General features: G+C 32.8%; 1 protein-coding gene and 1 non-coding gene across 2 annotated transcripts; both read right to left on the reverse strand.

Moving 5' to 3' along the window:
- Nucleotides 1–9,657: 9,657 nt before the first annotated feature.
- Nucleotides 9,658–9,729, reverse strand: TRNAH-GUG (transfer RNA histidin (anticodon GUG)). Its single transcript has one exon. It is a non-coding gene; the product is annotated as a tRNA-His (tRNA).
- Nucleotides 9,730–12,352: 2,623 nt separating this feature from the next.
- Nucleotides 12,353–13,010, reverse strand: LOC138874652 (uncharacterized). Its single transcript, XM_070153425.1, has 2 exons — nt 12,804–13,010; nt 12,353–12,601 (listed from the first exon to the last, which is right to left on the reverse strand). The coding sequence occupies exons 1-2, from the start codon at nt 13,008–13,010 to the stop codon at nt 12,353–12,355; spliced, it is 456 nt and encodes a 151-aa protein (XP_070009526.1).
- Nucleotides 13,011–15,886: the final 2,876 nt, after the last annotated feature.

The following is a 15,886-nucleotide window of genomic DNA, read 5'->3' on the forward strand; positions in this document are numbered from 1 at the left end:
ATGGAAACACATTAAACAATATAAATATGCATGTACTATACGAGTTTTGACATATACAAAATCGAAATACCTTGATTTAAGTTTTTTGAATTTGATTGAAATCGAATTTTTGCACCCGAAAGAAGAAATCCAAAACTTGTCTTGTATGTGGGACATACACTCCTTGCTCTTTAGGTGACGGGTGGGGCCGATTTTATTTTTTTTAAGTTTGTCGCGGGGAGGGGGGACCAGAAGAATCGAATTTTTTAAAAGAGGGGGCGTCGGTTTAGTGGCCCAAGGAAGAAGAAGGGGCTGCGTTTTATAAAGTTGTTCGCAGTATTATACTGCATTTTAAGTAAAACGCAATATAATACTGCGTTTACTGCGTTTTAAGTAAAACGCAGTATAATACTGCGAACAACTTTATAAAACGCAGTATTATACTGCGAATTACAAAAAAAATTGATGTAAAACGCAGTATGGTACTGCGAATTACAAAAAAAACAATTAAAGTAAAACGCAGTATAGTACTGCGTTTTACTTTAACGGACTAATTTCCGTTAACGTAGTTCGCAGTATAGTACTGCATTTTACTCATTTATGTAACTTTTTTTTAAGCAGTATAAAAATGTTTTTTGTCAAAAAAAAAAAAATCAAAAAAGTTTTGGACTCTATGTAACAGACTCCACATGATAAAACATCAATCATGCAAACAAAGAAACTCTGATGTAAATGAAACTTACTTTATTCAATACTACGGATTACCAAAATCTTCACACCTACTACAACAATATCTTCTTTTTTTTGCCTTGGAAAACCATATATTAACACAGCACATGCAACTATTATGTCGAAATATTTCAATTTACATTGACCAGCCCACTCTCATTAGAGTACTCAAGAACCTTTTTTTTCCTTTCTTTTTCTTTAGGAGGCAGTTTCTGATATATTTTTCAAAAAATAAAATAAAAGTGGTCACAGTTTGCATCGGGATGTGACCTAGCGATTAATAAAGTAAGTGAAATTTTTAAAAATTAAAGTTCAAACTCAATAAAAGACAGAATGTTAGAAGATGAATTTTTTACATCTGACTAATCTTTAATGAACACGATTACCTAATATTTGTGTTGATCGAAGTAGCAAGTACTCGATGAACACAGTCAATTTAACACTACCTTTTGAAGAAGAAATGGCATGGGACACATGATTACAAAGTAAGGAATTAAACTCACCAACAAAGTGAAAATTCAAGTAGCCAACCAATGAGTTACTTAGATTACCCAATTTAGCATTACCTTAGTCCATGCATTTAACTTCTTGTATACATATTTTGACTATTTCGTGTACATATTATCAAACTCTAATTACTCAAAAATAGAGATTTTATTTTGTTTTTTTTGTCTCAATCTATATGATAGACTTTTGTTTCTAGTATAATCCAGGAAGAAAGATACCTTTTTATATTTAGAAATAATTTAACTTTAAATATCATATCTTAATAAGATAGTTTGTAACCACACAAATTTATTATTCTTCTAGATTATACTCCCTCCACTCTACTTTAATTGATATTTTTATCTTTTTTTTTTTGCGATCCATAATATTTGATGTTTTCAAATATAAAGAAGGAATAAACTTCTTTTTTCTAAAGTTGCCCTCGGAGTAAAGAGCTTAGTAGTATTTATTATATTTCCAATGAATAAATTAAGGTTAATATGGTCAATTCCATTGTTAATTAATACTAAAATATTGATTCCTTAATATGTGTAAAAATAGCTAAAAGATCAATTAAAGTGGACTAAGAAAAAAGATTTAACAATTTTAATTTTTTTCTTAAATTTCGTAATTAGTCAAACACCAACATATTTTGAGATCAAGGGAATATTAACATTGCATTGAGTAAATAAAAATGTAAACGGGCAGGGAAAGATGCCAAAACTAATTATGCATGTCATATTACCCCGCTCGACGCAGAAATGCTGCAGTTGTGAAAGCAGAAGCAACACGTGCTTTCCCTGCCCGTGGTTGCAAAACAATCACACTCACGAGCCAAACATCATCATTTATGCAAACAAGTCCAACAACTTTTCTAAAAGTTGGAAGCAGATAGATTCCATAGATTTCAGGTAAAGCAAAAGCATAGACCCTTTTGAAAATTCTGCATCATCAAAGTTAGCTAAACAAAACAATATGAGAAAAATTATCCAAACAAACAAGAGTTATTTAATTCCATCCATATTTACAGAATCAGAAAAATGAAGCTCGGAAGGGCAGCCCGGTGCACTAAGCTTTTACTATGTGTGGAGTCCGGTAAGGGTCGGACTAAAGGGTCTATTGTACGCGACTTTACCTTGTATTTTTTCATTTCGGCAAGAAGCTATTTTCATGCGCGCCTGTAACTCGAAATTTTTGATAACAGCAACTTTACTGGTTATAGGCTCTAAGGGAGCTTGGTACTCTAAGCTTTCATTATATGCGGGGTCCGGAAAGGCCAGATCACAAGGTGTCTTATACAGTATTTCTGCAAGAAGTTATTTCCACGGCTCGAACCGTAATCTCCTGATAAAATAAGAGCAACTTTACCAGCAACAAGGCTTCTCTTCAGCCTATGCGAGTCTTGCTACTACTATAATGTCTCTTATTTTCAGCTCCAACACTAACATTAGAACCACCACCACCATCTTTTTTCTGTTGCGAAGAAGAAGAAGAAAACAGAGGAAATCCAAATACTCCAGATTTTGAAGAAACTCTTAGAGAACACACTGGAACATTTAAAACTGGAGTAACACGAACATTAGCTGAATAAGATCTCTCCATTCCTCCTCCTCCATGTTTATACCTTGCTCCACCACCATTAAAACTGCTTGGACTGCTCGAACTTCTTCCTAAATTATGGAAAACAATTTTTCCTGAAGAATTCATTCGCGGACTATCATCAATCGACACTCCACCTCTTGTAGTACTGGTACAGATAGTTGGATTTTCTGACGATAAAGCTCTATGTTTCACTAGTCGAATTCGAGGAGGATTAGTATTAGTAATGTTTTGGCCATTGCTGTGGCTAAAGCTACTGGGTTTGTCAGAATCGAGAGAAAGTCGAGGAAGATCGTCGTGTTCGTGGCCGGAAGAGGAAGAAGATGAAAGAGATAATCGAGATGATGAAACTGAAATCGACTCGTAATCGGAGTCCTTAATGAGCAAAGGAATGTTAATTAGAGATGAGTCGGTTGAAGAATTTGAGGATTTTGAGCTGCGATTAAGGAAATTAATTCTAAGAGATTTATGTGTGTTGTTTGTGCTGTTTCTTTTACCTTCTTCTTTGTCATTGTCGTCGTTGTTGTTGTGCTGCTGTTTCTTCAAGCCTAAAAGTTCTCTCCACCGACTCGAACACCTCGGAGCCTTTGGAGAGAACAAGCACGTGTCCGCACGAGAAATGAGATCATTTCTCGTACGTAGTTTCGATGTCTCCGGTGATCTAACTCCGGCGGAAGTAGAGGTGGCCGCCGCCGTGTGGATCGCGGAGAGTTGCAGAGGCACCAGTTTTCCGTCGGAGAATAGCTCATCGGCGGCCGGTAACATAGTCACCGGATCTTCGAGTCGGAACTCGAAATCCGCCATCTCGTTAACCGGAAGTTCTGGATCTAGAACTTCCGGTTTAGTTGTCTTGTTGGACCAGACGAAGGACTTGTACTTGGTATCGAAAAAATTCTCCGACGAAATGGTGATGTTGTTTAAGCAAGCTGATGAAGTCATGTACTCACAGCAGAAAGAAGAAACGTAGCTAGCTTTTGCAGAAAATGAAAGCGGTGAATTTCAAGAGCCTTGAAATATATGCAGTGAGAAAGAGAGAGATTTCGAGAGAGAGAGAGAAGTTGAGGGAGAGCTAGGGTTTAGATAGGGGGTTGTGTATATTAGCTGAAGCTAAGCATAGCATATAGCAGAAGCAGCGTAGTGTAGTGACTAGTGAGTGCCGAAAAGTTTTATTGTATGTGTCATACAACTGGTACTAATTGTACGAGACTCTTTTTTATCTTACAAATTTATGGACCCAATCTTATATTTTTGGGTCCACAGAAATTTATGTCCACAAAAAATTATCTCATACAATTAGTATTGTAATTGTATGACACATAAAATAAAATTTTCCTGAGTCTGGTATTGCTAGTAGTGGGGAAACTATGGCTATTTTCCCCCATAAGTCAAATAGTGGATACATATTTAAATTTAATAAGTTCAGTTTTAAGAAACATTAAATTTATTATTGTCATGATAAAATTAGGAGTTCAAATCCAATACTTGTAAGTAAGCTTTTATGTATAAATCCAGATTTCGTATCCAATGTAATGGGTTCAGTTGAACCCGTTGTTGAAAGGTTACATTCGCCCCTGTTTCTCCGTCCATCTTTTATATATAATTGTGGTATTCGGGTCAGCTTGTATTAATACATAATATACTTTGTTACCTTCTACTCGCATATATATATATATATCAAATAATTCTATCTACCAAGTCTAGCACTTTGTTTAAAATAATTCTCGTCCATATTTTTAATAATCATAGTATGTGCATATCGACTAATTTTATAGAGTATCTAATATCTCCTACCAGCACAAGTGACTCTATCTACCAAGGCTAACACTTTATTTATAATAATTCTCCATCCATTTCATTAAACTTTATTTAGAATAACAATATCTTTTTTTATTAACATATTTAAATGTAAATATTTATGACCATAAAAATTTCATTGTATACTCAAGATCATTAATTTCAAAAAATATTTCATTTTCAAATTTAATATTCAGTTAAATTAGGTCACATAACTTGAAACAGTAAAATAGAGTGCAAGGGTTAAGAGTTGACAATTGACATGTGGATATTTGGTCGAAGAAAAGGATGTAACCTGAATTTTTTTGTTGAGAGGGACCAAGGGAGTAAGGATGGCAATGGGGTGGGGCAGGGCGGGGCGGTTGGCGGGGCGGGTTTAGGCCTATGCGAGTCAGGGCGGAGGCTTATGCGGTGCGGGGAGGGTTGAAATGGAAAATTTTCAAATTCTAGCGGTGGCGGGGGGTTGCGGCTGGAAAATTTTCACCAAAAACGTTATATGTTGTTATTATTAATGAATGAAATATGAATATCATTTTAGATTTTAATATTAAATAACTGATGTTTACGTTTTGATATCATTCTATTACATCATGAAGTAATTAAAATAAGTTTTTATTTTCATATAAATAAAATAATCGAAAAAAATACAAAAACAAGCACCTTCAGTTGGAAGGATATTAGTTGTCATGAAGGTTCGAGATACGCTAGCATGTATTTTATTTTTTTTAGTTTCTTACCCGGTGTTCGGTATCAGTATTGGAACCCGATTAAATTCGAAATTCGCACCGAAAAATCTATATTGGGAGTAAAACGCTCCCTAACAAAAGCGACTTCGTACCTAGACCTAAACCCGAGACTTTTGGAAAATTTTCAAATTCTGAAGTTGCATAATCTATTCTTTGAATTTATAATTTACTTTTAAGAGGGCCTGCTACTTAATTGCTAAAACTAAAGAAAAACATGTTACGAGGCTACAGTGATAGAAAATAACAAGTTTGCTATAATATATTTGAATATATTATTTATTTGATTCGACGACAGCAAATAAATGAAATAGAGTAATTTCTTATTGTTATTCCATGAAGACTAGTATTATTTCTGAATTTTCAATATAGAATGGTAGCAATATAGAATATAAGTATTCTAGTGGTATTTTCGAGTATTATGGTTTACAATTACATTTATATATTGACCGAAAAAATTAAATATAGCATACTAGTTTGAATATTTTTATAGGAGAATGATTTCCAGTAATAATTAACAAATTCGTTTTTGTTAGACATACATTGTTTAGAAGGAAACGAATCAAAAAATCTAAAAGGAAAGAAGAAATACAGAAAAAAATAACAAATGAAAAAAAGGGGAAAAAAAGACTTGATGCGGGGCGGGTTGATGCGGGACGGTGCGGAGCGGGTTAGAAATAGATAAAATGCTATGCAGGGCGGAGCAAGACGAGTTGAAATTTTTGCGGTTCAGCAAAACCCGCCCGCACCGTCCCATTGTCATTCCTAAAGGGAGAATCCAAAAAAGAGAATAAAAGAAAGAAAAAAATAGAATTAGCTTGAGGGATGGTTCTTGGAAGCATCTGAATGTGAATAGAATATAAATGGAACAGGTTCTGTCCTTATATTTTTTGTTATAATAATTCTCAATCAACGTGCTATGGAAGTAATATTTACCCGCCTTCCAAGAGTTCTTTTAATTCCGAGGTAAAACTCGCATCTTATCTGCCATAAATCATATTTTAACAAATGTAAATACTAAATTATTTTAATATTTGTAGATACTAAAGGTCAGTAATTATATATAAATGTTACTTTGGTTATCAATATTTGTAAATTATAAATTTTTATTATTTGAAATATTAGTGAAATACTATAGAACTTGTTCGATCAATGTTTCAAAGTTTAGATCTCATGACTCGATTGGTAGACGGTGATATTATTATTTTTGACGACGTAATCTTTTCTTTTTCATTTATGTTAATGATGGAGAGGTCGAACCAGGAAATGAATATTTATTTACAATTTTTGTAGTATAACTTTTTATTTTATGCTCGATCTCTCAATAAATAGTTAGCTGAGGTCATAAACTCGTAGTAACTTGTTTTCAGCCATAATTTTTAATTTTATTCAAATAAGACTAATATTTAAAAATAACTTTAATTTTTAATACTCTTTTTTAAATCTCAACTTTGAATACTTACCCTTTTTTTTCTAGCTCGACCAAATATTGTCGAAAAATCTACAAACGCTTCAACTGGAGAGCAATATTTGGATAACAGTAACTTGAAAAGTGTTGGGAAAGACCACTTTTCACTTGTACTTTGTCTTTTTTTGTGCTTTTCTTTTTCTTCGAATCACATGACAATAAGTGACCAAATACAGATAATTGCACATATTAAATCCACTGCCACGGATGAAAATTCATCTTTTAGCATTAATTAACAATAAAATTGATTATATTAATTTTAATTTATTAATTAAAAATATAACAAATTCTCCTAGGCTCTTCATTCCAAAGGTAACTTTGAAAAAAGAAAGAAAATTCCTTTTTAGTAGCTTAAAATATTAAATATTGTGACCACAAAAAGAAGATAAAAAATTAATTAAAATAGACCGAAGGGAGTAATTTATTGTACCGTTAAAATTATGTAATTTGATACGATATTCATTGATATTTTAGTAAATTTTTTTATATGTTTATACTCCTTATCAAAATATGAGTTCAAATGAACTTATAATCAAAAGGTTACATCCGACCTCTGATGAAAATCATAATAATATTACAAAAATTATTTCATAAACATATATAAATTAGATATTCAAACGGGTATCGAACATCACGTGAGAAAAAAAAAAGTCAGATATTCTAGACAATAGTTGGTCCTTAACCTACGCAATTAGTAGTTAGAGGGTAAGCCTATGGCGTTTTTGGTACGTAATCGATCCTAACCTATAAAATTTTATAATTTCGTATCAAACTTTAATTTTACTTTGAAAAAGAAGCAAATACTACAAGAATAGTGATTGAGATTTTTCAGTAGACTATATACGTGGGATGATTTAATTGAGATTTTCAGTAAACTATCAATCTCCATCTCAAAAGTAAAGCAGCACAACTATTTTGAAAAAAAAAATATGAAAAAGTCAAGTATTCCATTTAACTCATTTAAAAACTTGAAATCGTATTTGAGGAAAATTTCAGTGCAAAGATTACTTTTAGTCCGTTGCCAAAATTAATATTCGATAGCCGTAAAAGTATATAAAATTATTATATTAATACATGTACATACAAAAAATATACGTACTATTTTTTCTGCTATTAATTAAGAGCGGCTATACATTGTCAATTTTTTAAAAATTTACTGAGGAATTCATAAATTCTCCCTTAATTTCTTGGAGTACAATTAATTATATTAGTTCACCAAAATATATGTATAACTCAACATATAAATGTTGTTTTTTTTTATTAATAACAAAAGATGTGTGAATGGAAAATGGTGGGAAGTGAAATTTTGAATTAGTTCACTTTACTAATGCACTTTGTCCCTCATTTGTAGAAGGAAAGAAAATCTTTGTGTATATATAGAGAAGCTCATCTTTTAGCTCTTAAAGAGTTAAAGAAGAAGGCAAGCCTCGCGCCATTGTCGTCGTCGCTCGACTCGACTTTGGTCAAAGATTAATTGATTAATCTTTTTGGACAAAATTCTTTTCAATTAATTAATTAAATTAATTAACGAAAATTCAATCCGGAATAAACCATAACCCGCGACCTACTCCGGTCCGATCTGTTTTTCTTTCCCGGACTATTTTAAATCCATTTTTAGTTTTTCTGCAATATTTTCACCTGTTCCAACAGCTATGGCTGTTATGAAATGTTGCAAACCTTTTCAGAATCAGTGCCAAATAGTCTATAAATATTCCTTCAATCCCAGAATTTTAACTTACAAAATTTTCTGATTTTCTTCTTCTTCTGCATATAAAATTCCAGTGTGTTTTACAACCTTCGAGTGATTCGCTGTTCATCGGCGTTTTTGGTATCAACACTCCGGTGAGTTAAATCGTTCTATCCTGGGAGGATATATTCCAGAACCTTGGGTACTTGAGGGAAATAATTTCCTTAAGGACACGCTGTATATTCAGTGGACTCGATTTATTCCTATACTATTTTCAAAATTTATTTTAAAGTTCCTATACTGTTTTCAGAATTTATTTTGACATTTTAAATTCTACTAACTTTCTGGTTTCCAGAAAGTTTATTGTTTTATGAATTTTACAGCAATACAATTTTGATAACAATAAATTCTGCCATGGGGAAAGTTGATTGAAAATTGGGACGCTTGATTAACAAATAAAAAGTTTAATGTTAGCGTTCTTTTGTATTTACCAATTCGAATCTCGACAAAATTAGGGAATATGCCAACCGAAACATCAGAAATTTGTTAAGCAAATAATTTGTATTTTCTTTTGAAACTTTTCCATGAATTGCAAAATGTTCGACCGCCATACCGAGAGCTTAATTTAAACTTTTGTTAAAAACAAATTAAAATTAAGAAATAATTGCACAAAAATTTATTATGGGTTGTAGCCAAATTTAGCTATTTTTCATGTAAAGATAAATCTGAGCGAAAACACTATTCAAAACCCGAAAAATACGCCAGCATATTATACTGGAGTTCCAGGATAAGTATGCTGGAACTCCAGCATAATATACTGGAGTTCCAGCAAGTATAATTGTCCAATATATTATACTGGACTTTGGAGCACCGGTGCTCCATTCTCCAATATATTATACTGGGGTCAGCAAAGTATACCGGTCCAGCATAATATGCTGGAGTTCATACACAGGTGCACCGAACTCCAGTATATTATGCTAGACCGGTCTCTGTTGCAGCAAAATAGTGGATATTTTTCATTGACTTCGCAAACGCTTGCTATTTTTGAATGACTAGTTCGAAAACTGGCTATACCGTGCTATTTTTACGGAAAAAACTGTATTAATGCAACATTTCCATATTTTCGAAAAATAAAAGGAGGAAAAAACTGGACATAAAGCAGCCAAAAAATATGTGGCTGCTGGGATTCGAGCCCAGGTCTCCACGGCCACAACGTGGAATTCTCACCACTAAACTACAGCCACTAGTTGTGGCACAATTGAATTTGAAAATTTAAATATTGTTGGTAGCATTTTGATATTTTTCAATTCTATTATATATGATTTCCTTAATTTCCTTTTCCTGTTTCACGCTCACAGATCCACTGTCTACCAATGAGAAATGCCACAATTATTTTTATTTAACTTTCCAAGGAGTTAAAAGGAAGACGAAATTTAAGAGTCTGTTAGGGTTAGCTGAATTTAAGTACCCATATTAAGTAGTGAGTCATTACAAGTACTTTTTAAAGTAGTGGGGCTGAATTTATAATTAAGCAATTATGTGTTTCGATAGAATTATTGGAGCTGAAAATAAATAATTGATGTGTTTGGTAACAAAATATTTCTGTTAAGATGATTGAAACACCCGTAAAACTATTAAAACGAAAAATGAGCTTGTTATTGCAATATTTTTTTAAATTAATTCAAACACAAATTAAGTTGTGTCTCAATTCACTTTAAGTCATATATTATTTTGATAAGATTATTTTTAATAAATATAAATTATTTTATCAAACGTGTGACATTGTAAATAGAATTATGGCAAGTTGGCAACTTTCCCCTTGGGCTTTATTTTCATATATGTAGTTACTAGTTAAGGTAAGCTCGTGCTCAGCACGGGCCCAACATGGTGTATGTAGATTTTTAAAGGGATTTTTACCTTCTTATACCATATATGAAACCTTATTACCCTCAATGTTTAAGGATTGTATTAATTACATTTCAGCATACCAAATTACCATTTATATACCACAATTCAAATTAAGGGTATAATTAATGCTTCATTTATATTAGACGTTAATTTAGGAGCGTATATTCTCCCATTTTCATTTACCCGCCTCTCTCTCCTCCCACCCCCCACGCCCCCCACGTTTTACCTTCAGTTAACTCCCCCATTTTCGTATACTCGCCTCTCACCCACGTTTACCATCAGTTACCCACGATTCTACAATTTTCTTTTCCAGTTAATTTCACAAAATCCTATTTTGAAGTTGCATATGTTTTTTCTAGTTTCAAATCATGAAAAAAATCAGCACTCCAAAAAAAAAAAGCTTCAAAAGCTACATTAGCTGATATCCCATCCTTTGATTTGGGTGTTTTAACACCAAAATCACCACCCAAAAACGCAAAATCGACACATGCAAGTGAACCTACTACTAGTATTTCATCTCCTAGACAAATCCGTGCGGAGATGAGAACCAAGCATTTGCACGATGTTGATGCTGATGGAGGTGATAAACCAGTCGAGAAACAACTCAAACGAAAGGGCAAAGAGTTGTGTGTAGATGATGATTTTGTTGAACATTCCCCTAAAATTCCATCTGTGAAAAAACCCAAGGTCTCTCCTTCTTCATCAAAACCGAAAAAGAAGAAACCCTCCAAAAAAGTACCAAAATTGGTTCACAAAAAGATTTTGGTAAAGGTAAACACTAATTATTTTTCTTTACATTTTTTTAGTGTGATTTTGGTTGTAAAAATCTGTTGTTCAAGTGTTTTTTGGTAAAATGTGGAATTGTCCAAATTTTGTAGATTTTTTGTCTCAATTTTGTAGGTTAATTGTAATTGTGATTTTTAGACAGTGCATAAATGTAGTCATTTTGTAGTTGTTTTGTAATCTGCTGGATAAATTATAGATAAGGTACATTTTTCACTTTTGTATGCTGCTACATTTACCTTCATACTAACTACAATCAATCTACATTTTGTGAGTTACTTGAACTAACTGTTATATTTTTGTAGTTATAGAGTTGTGGTTACCCTTTTCTTCCTTATTGTTTTGAGATAATGTTTACATGTGTAGATGTCTTGTATTGTTTTGTAGTTATAGGTGTGGGTAGGCTATTCTTCTTTTAGTTATATTTTGTAGTTATCATGTAGTTATATGTAGATTACTACTTTTTTATGCTAACTACTAATGTTCAATAATTTTTTATTTTCTGCAGAATGGCCATTACTTTGCACCACAAAATGTTGATTATGGTGTGCTTAGATTCCACAGTTTGTGTGATCCGAGCATACCTAGCCAGATAAAAGCTTTACTCTCTCCAAATGCTTTAAAACTTTTCCAAAAAACTTGTTTTGGTTACTTATTTGGTCTCCCCACAATCAGTATGCAAAACCAAGCAATTCATCTTCTGATGAAGTATGAATTGACAAAGTCTACTGACTCATATTTTTCAGTACTATTGAAGGGTGAAAAATTCAATTTTTCCTTGAGAGAATTTGGGTTGATTACTGGTCTAAATTGTGTGAATAAGTTTTCAGACTATGGTTACACTTCCACTTATGTTAGCAAATACACAAATTGTAGTATACTTCATAATCATCTTCAAAAACTTGAACCATTACACAAAAAAATCAGATAATTTGAACTCACTAACATTTATTTTGAATAACTATTCTAACTACATGATATTCATTTCTTTTTGGGCGCATTCTTGCAAGTTCTTTTGTTATGCCCTTCACCTCCACAATTTCCACATGACACCTTGTACTTCTTTGACTTTATTTTATCAAATGTTTTATATCTTTCCTTGTGAGGTCTCCCTGACTGCCTTTTATCTCCCGCCAGTGGCTTTACTACCTCATCCAAAATATGTTGTGGCACATCCTATTTGCTTTCATCAGGAAGAGGATTTACTGGCATTTCATAGGTAAGCAGAAGGCTTTTCCTTGTGTAATACGGAGAGCAATAGTTTTCGTATGTTTCCTTCCTGTGCCTTAATGCTGCCAAAGCATGCGCACATGGAAGTTCATCAAGTTGGAATTGTCCGCAGTTATATTTCTTGTTTTCTAGACACACAATGTACCGCTTCACACCATCTAACACAGTATGTATATGATCTGTTGAAGCCATCACCTACAATTGAAGAACAAATAGAAATAATAATATATCAATCATTAAAAAAGATTATCCACAACTTACCTACAAATCAGCTACAAATACATTACAACTTATCTACAATCTACAATTACCTACAATTTGACTATAGTTTATCTACAATCTGGAAACAATGCATATTAAGCAATTTATTTTTTTGCACCAAACAAACAGATCTTACCCTTAGTTTCTGAGATAATGTATTGTTATCATCCAATTCTTTGTTGAATTTGTACCCAAGGTATGTGAAAGTACCCTTTGCCTTCAATAACTTCTCTTTCGTCCAACGTTCAAGAAGCGTCCTCATATACTCTAATAGATCAAATATTGGCAACTCGCTTGCCTCTTTTATTACAGCATTCAACGACTCGACAATGTTTGATGTCATAGTAAAAGTTCTATTCACCGTTGCATGTACTTTTGACCATCTATGATAGCCAATATCATATAGGTAAAATTTCACACGTGGGTCTACCTCTTCAATCTTCAACATCCTTTTATTAAATTCATCCAGAGTGTATGACCGTGCTGTAGCAAATTACAATTCATGTAATTGTAAATGTCCCTTCTTGAATTTGGACCTTATATTTGTCCAAATATGCCACATGCAAGAGTAGTGTGACATTCCTATCTGAAACAACACACATTGAAGGTCTTTCACCATATGCCTCCTTGAATTGCTCAAAGAACCACTTCCAAGACGCGTCGTTTTCAGAATCAACCACAGCATATGCCAAGGGAAAAATAGTACCTACATTTTTAAGACATAAAATATGATTTGGCAGCCCTGAAAAGGTATATAAAAATATAATTAAATAACAACTACAATATATATTCAGAATATAGACAATTTATCTACACTTTTTTCCTTTAGCTACAAAATAACTACAATATAACTACAATTTAACTACATTTTATAGAATGCCTACAAAATAACTACAAAATTATTACATTATTTACCTGCTGCATCCATGGTGCTTGCTGTAAGCATAATCCCCCTGTAGGTTGACTTTAAGAATGTCCCATCAACCACTACTACTGGCCTACAATGTTGCCAACTACTTATTGGTGTACAAAGAGCAACAAATGCGTATAAGAAGCAATCATCTGCTGCCTTCTTCAATTTAACAACAGAACCAGGATAAGTCTCCTCAAGAATATAAAAATATTTGGGTAATTTGCTGTAGGAGTCAGACGGATTCCCTCTCAAAAACTGTAAAGCCTTTTCCTTGGCTCTCCATGCTTGCATGTAGCTTAGGTTCAGTCCATGTTCGGATAACATGTCAGTTTGTATGTCCTTTGGTGTGTAAACAGTCTTAGGATCACAATACTTTGGAACGACCATGCTACCAACTACAACTGCAGTACGTTTGCGCTGTATGAATGTTTCGTCCAATAAGGAGCATGTGTATTGTCGGTTGAAACTCCTTATCTTGAACATTGCCGAATCATTAATTGACGTTGCCTTGAAGTGCCATTTACAGTTTTCAGCAACGCATATAAGCCAATAGCTACAAAAAAAATATAATATTTAATACAGGCTATAGATGTAGAAGCAACAAAAAGGACTGTTTTAACACAAATTCGTTAAAAACTACAATTAACTATAGTTTAACTACAATTAAACTAAAATTTATAAAAACCACATATCTTCACTAAAACACTGCTTTTACTGATATATTCTCCACAAATAAATCCATACCTTCTATGACTAGATCTTTTTACTCTGAACTGGAACTGTGCATTACAGAAAAATTCTTCATTGCAGCAGCTATAGTTTGCTTGTCCTGATAAACTTGTCCTTCTTCAATATATGTTTGCGTAGATTCAGTTATTATTTCACTTTGATATTCCTTTATAGCTGGTGAGGATGGAATTTCAAGTAAGTTTAGGGATCCAGACGAACCTGCAGCAACATAGAGATAAATGTAGTAACTATGTAGATAATTTTGAAAACAACATTACTTTATGAGCTTCAGTACATTGTTTTTTGTGTTAATTAGTAGATAAATGTTGTAATATTGTAGATAACACACTAACACAATAACTCTTTGCAATGTCGAATTAAACATACCTGCACTTGTGCTATCGTTGGTGATTGCCAATTCCATATTGAAATCTCTTACGCTTATACATAAAGGATACGAACCTAAGTTCTTATTCTCCTTTTTGGTCTCCATATACACACGAACCCCCATATCATTCCTAATCTCCATTGGAGGACAATTGTCGTTCACAATGTATTTGATTTCTACAATTTTATCCGATGTATCAATCGATAGTTGTTCTGTAATTGTAGAAATCAGAATTCCGTAGCTTGCATTCTCATCTACCACAATGGCATCAACTTCAAAATCTCTAAATCTGCCATAGTGATCCCAATTTCCATTCAATTTTAGCATTATTGAGATTTTTGACATGATTTCGTGTAGTTGAGAGAAAAAAGATGAAGAACAGATATAGGTTCGACAATTTGAGTACTGAGGTCGATGAAGAACAATTTTGAATTCTACAATTTGTATTGCATTGTAGAATTTGTAAAAGCAATTTGAGTACTGGAGCTTCTGAAGCTTGCGTTGTTTTAGAATTGTAGTGAATGAGAGAATTACGCAGCAATGAGATCTCTTTCCGTTTCAAAATTCGAATTTAATGTGGAAAGAATCAAAGGCAGATTTCGTGCCTTCTTTTTAGCGCATTTTAAATGACAGAAACTGCCTAATTATGGATTGGTATATAAATTATAGTAAAAGTATGGACTGGACGGGTAATTAACAAATTATGAACATTTTTGGTAATAAGGTTTCATATATGGTATAGATAGGAAAAAATCCCTTTTTAAGTCCTTACTTTTGCCATTCCTTTTATGTAACACCTTTTTTTTTATAATTTGGTTTATCCTAAAAAGAAGTATCTTTTATATTGAAAAATAATAAATTTTAAAATTATTATTTTATTTTTAATGAAATAATTTATAGCCACGAAAATGTCTATAATGTATTTTAATAGAGTACCCAATCAAATATCATCACATAATTTAGGATAGAAAAAATTATGTATTTTTAATGTGGTCTACATAAAAACAAAATTAAGTTGCCCATGCTATGTTACAATTACTAACATCGCATTATGCTTGTTAGGGCTTAATTGATCTGCAAAAAAATTGGAGTCGCTCATGTTTCTAGTCCATTTGCAGGAAGAAATTTTTTGATCACCTCATCACCTAAGCTAGAACTTGTCGATCCTCCTTGTAAAAATTAGGATGTA

Source organism: Nicotiana sylvestris, chromosome 8, assembly GCF_000393655.2.
Source record: "Nicotiana sylvestris chromosome 8, ASM39365v2, whole genome shotgun sequence".
NCBI classification, from domain to species: Eukaryota; Viridiplantae; Streptophyta; class Magnoliopsida; order Solanales; family Solanaceae; genus Nicotiana; species Nicotiana sylvestris.

Excerpts from the sequence above, each read along its gene's own strand:
- LOC138874652 (XM_070153425.1), bottom strand. The coding sequence starts at position 13,010 with ATGACATCAAACATTGTCGAGTCGTTGAATGCTGTAATAAAAGAGGCA. Across the intron at positions 12,602-12,803 it reads CATTATCTCAGAAACTAAGG|GTGATGGCTTCAACAGATCA; the intron begins GTAAGATCTGTT and ends CTTCAATTGTAG.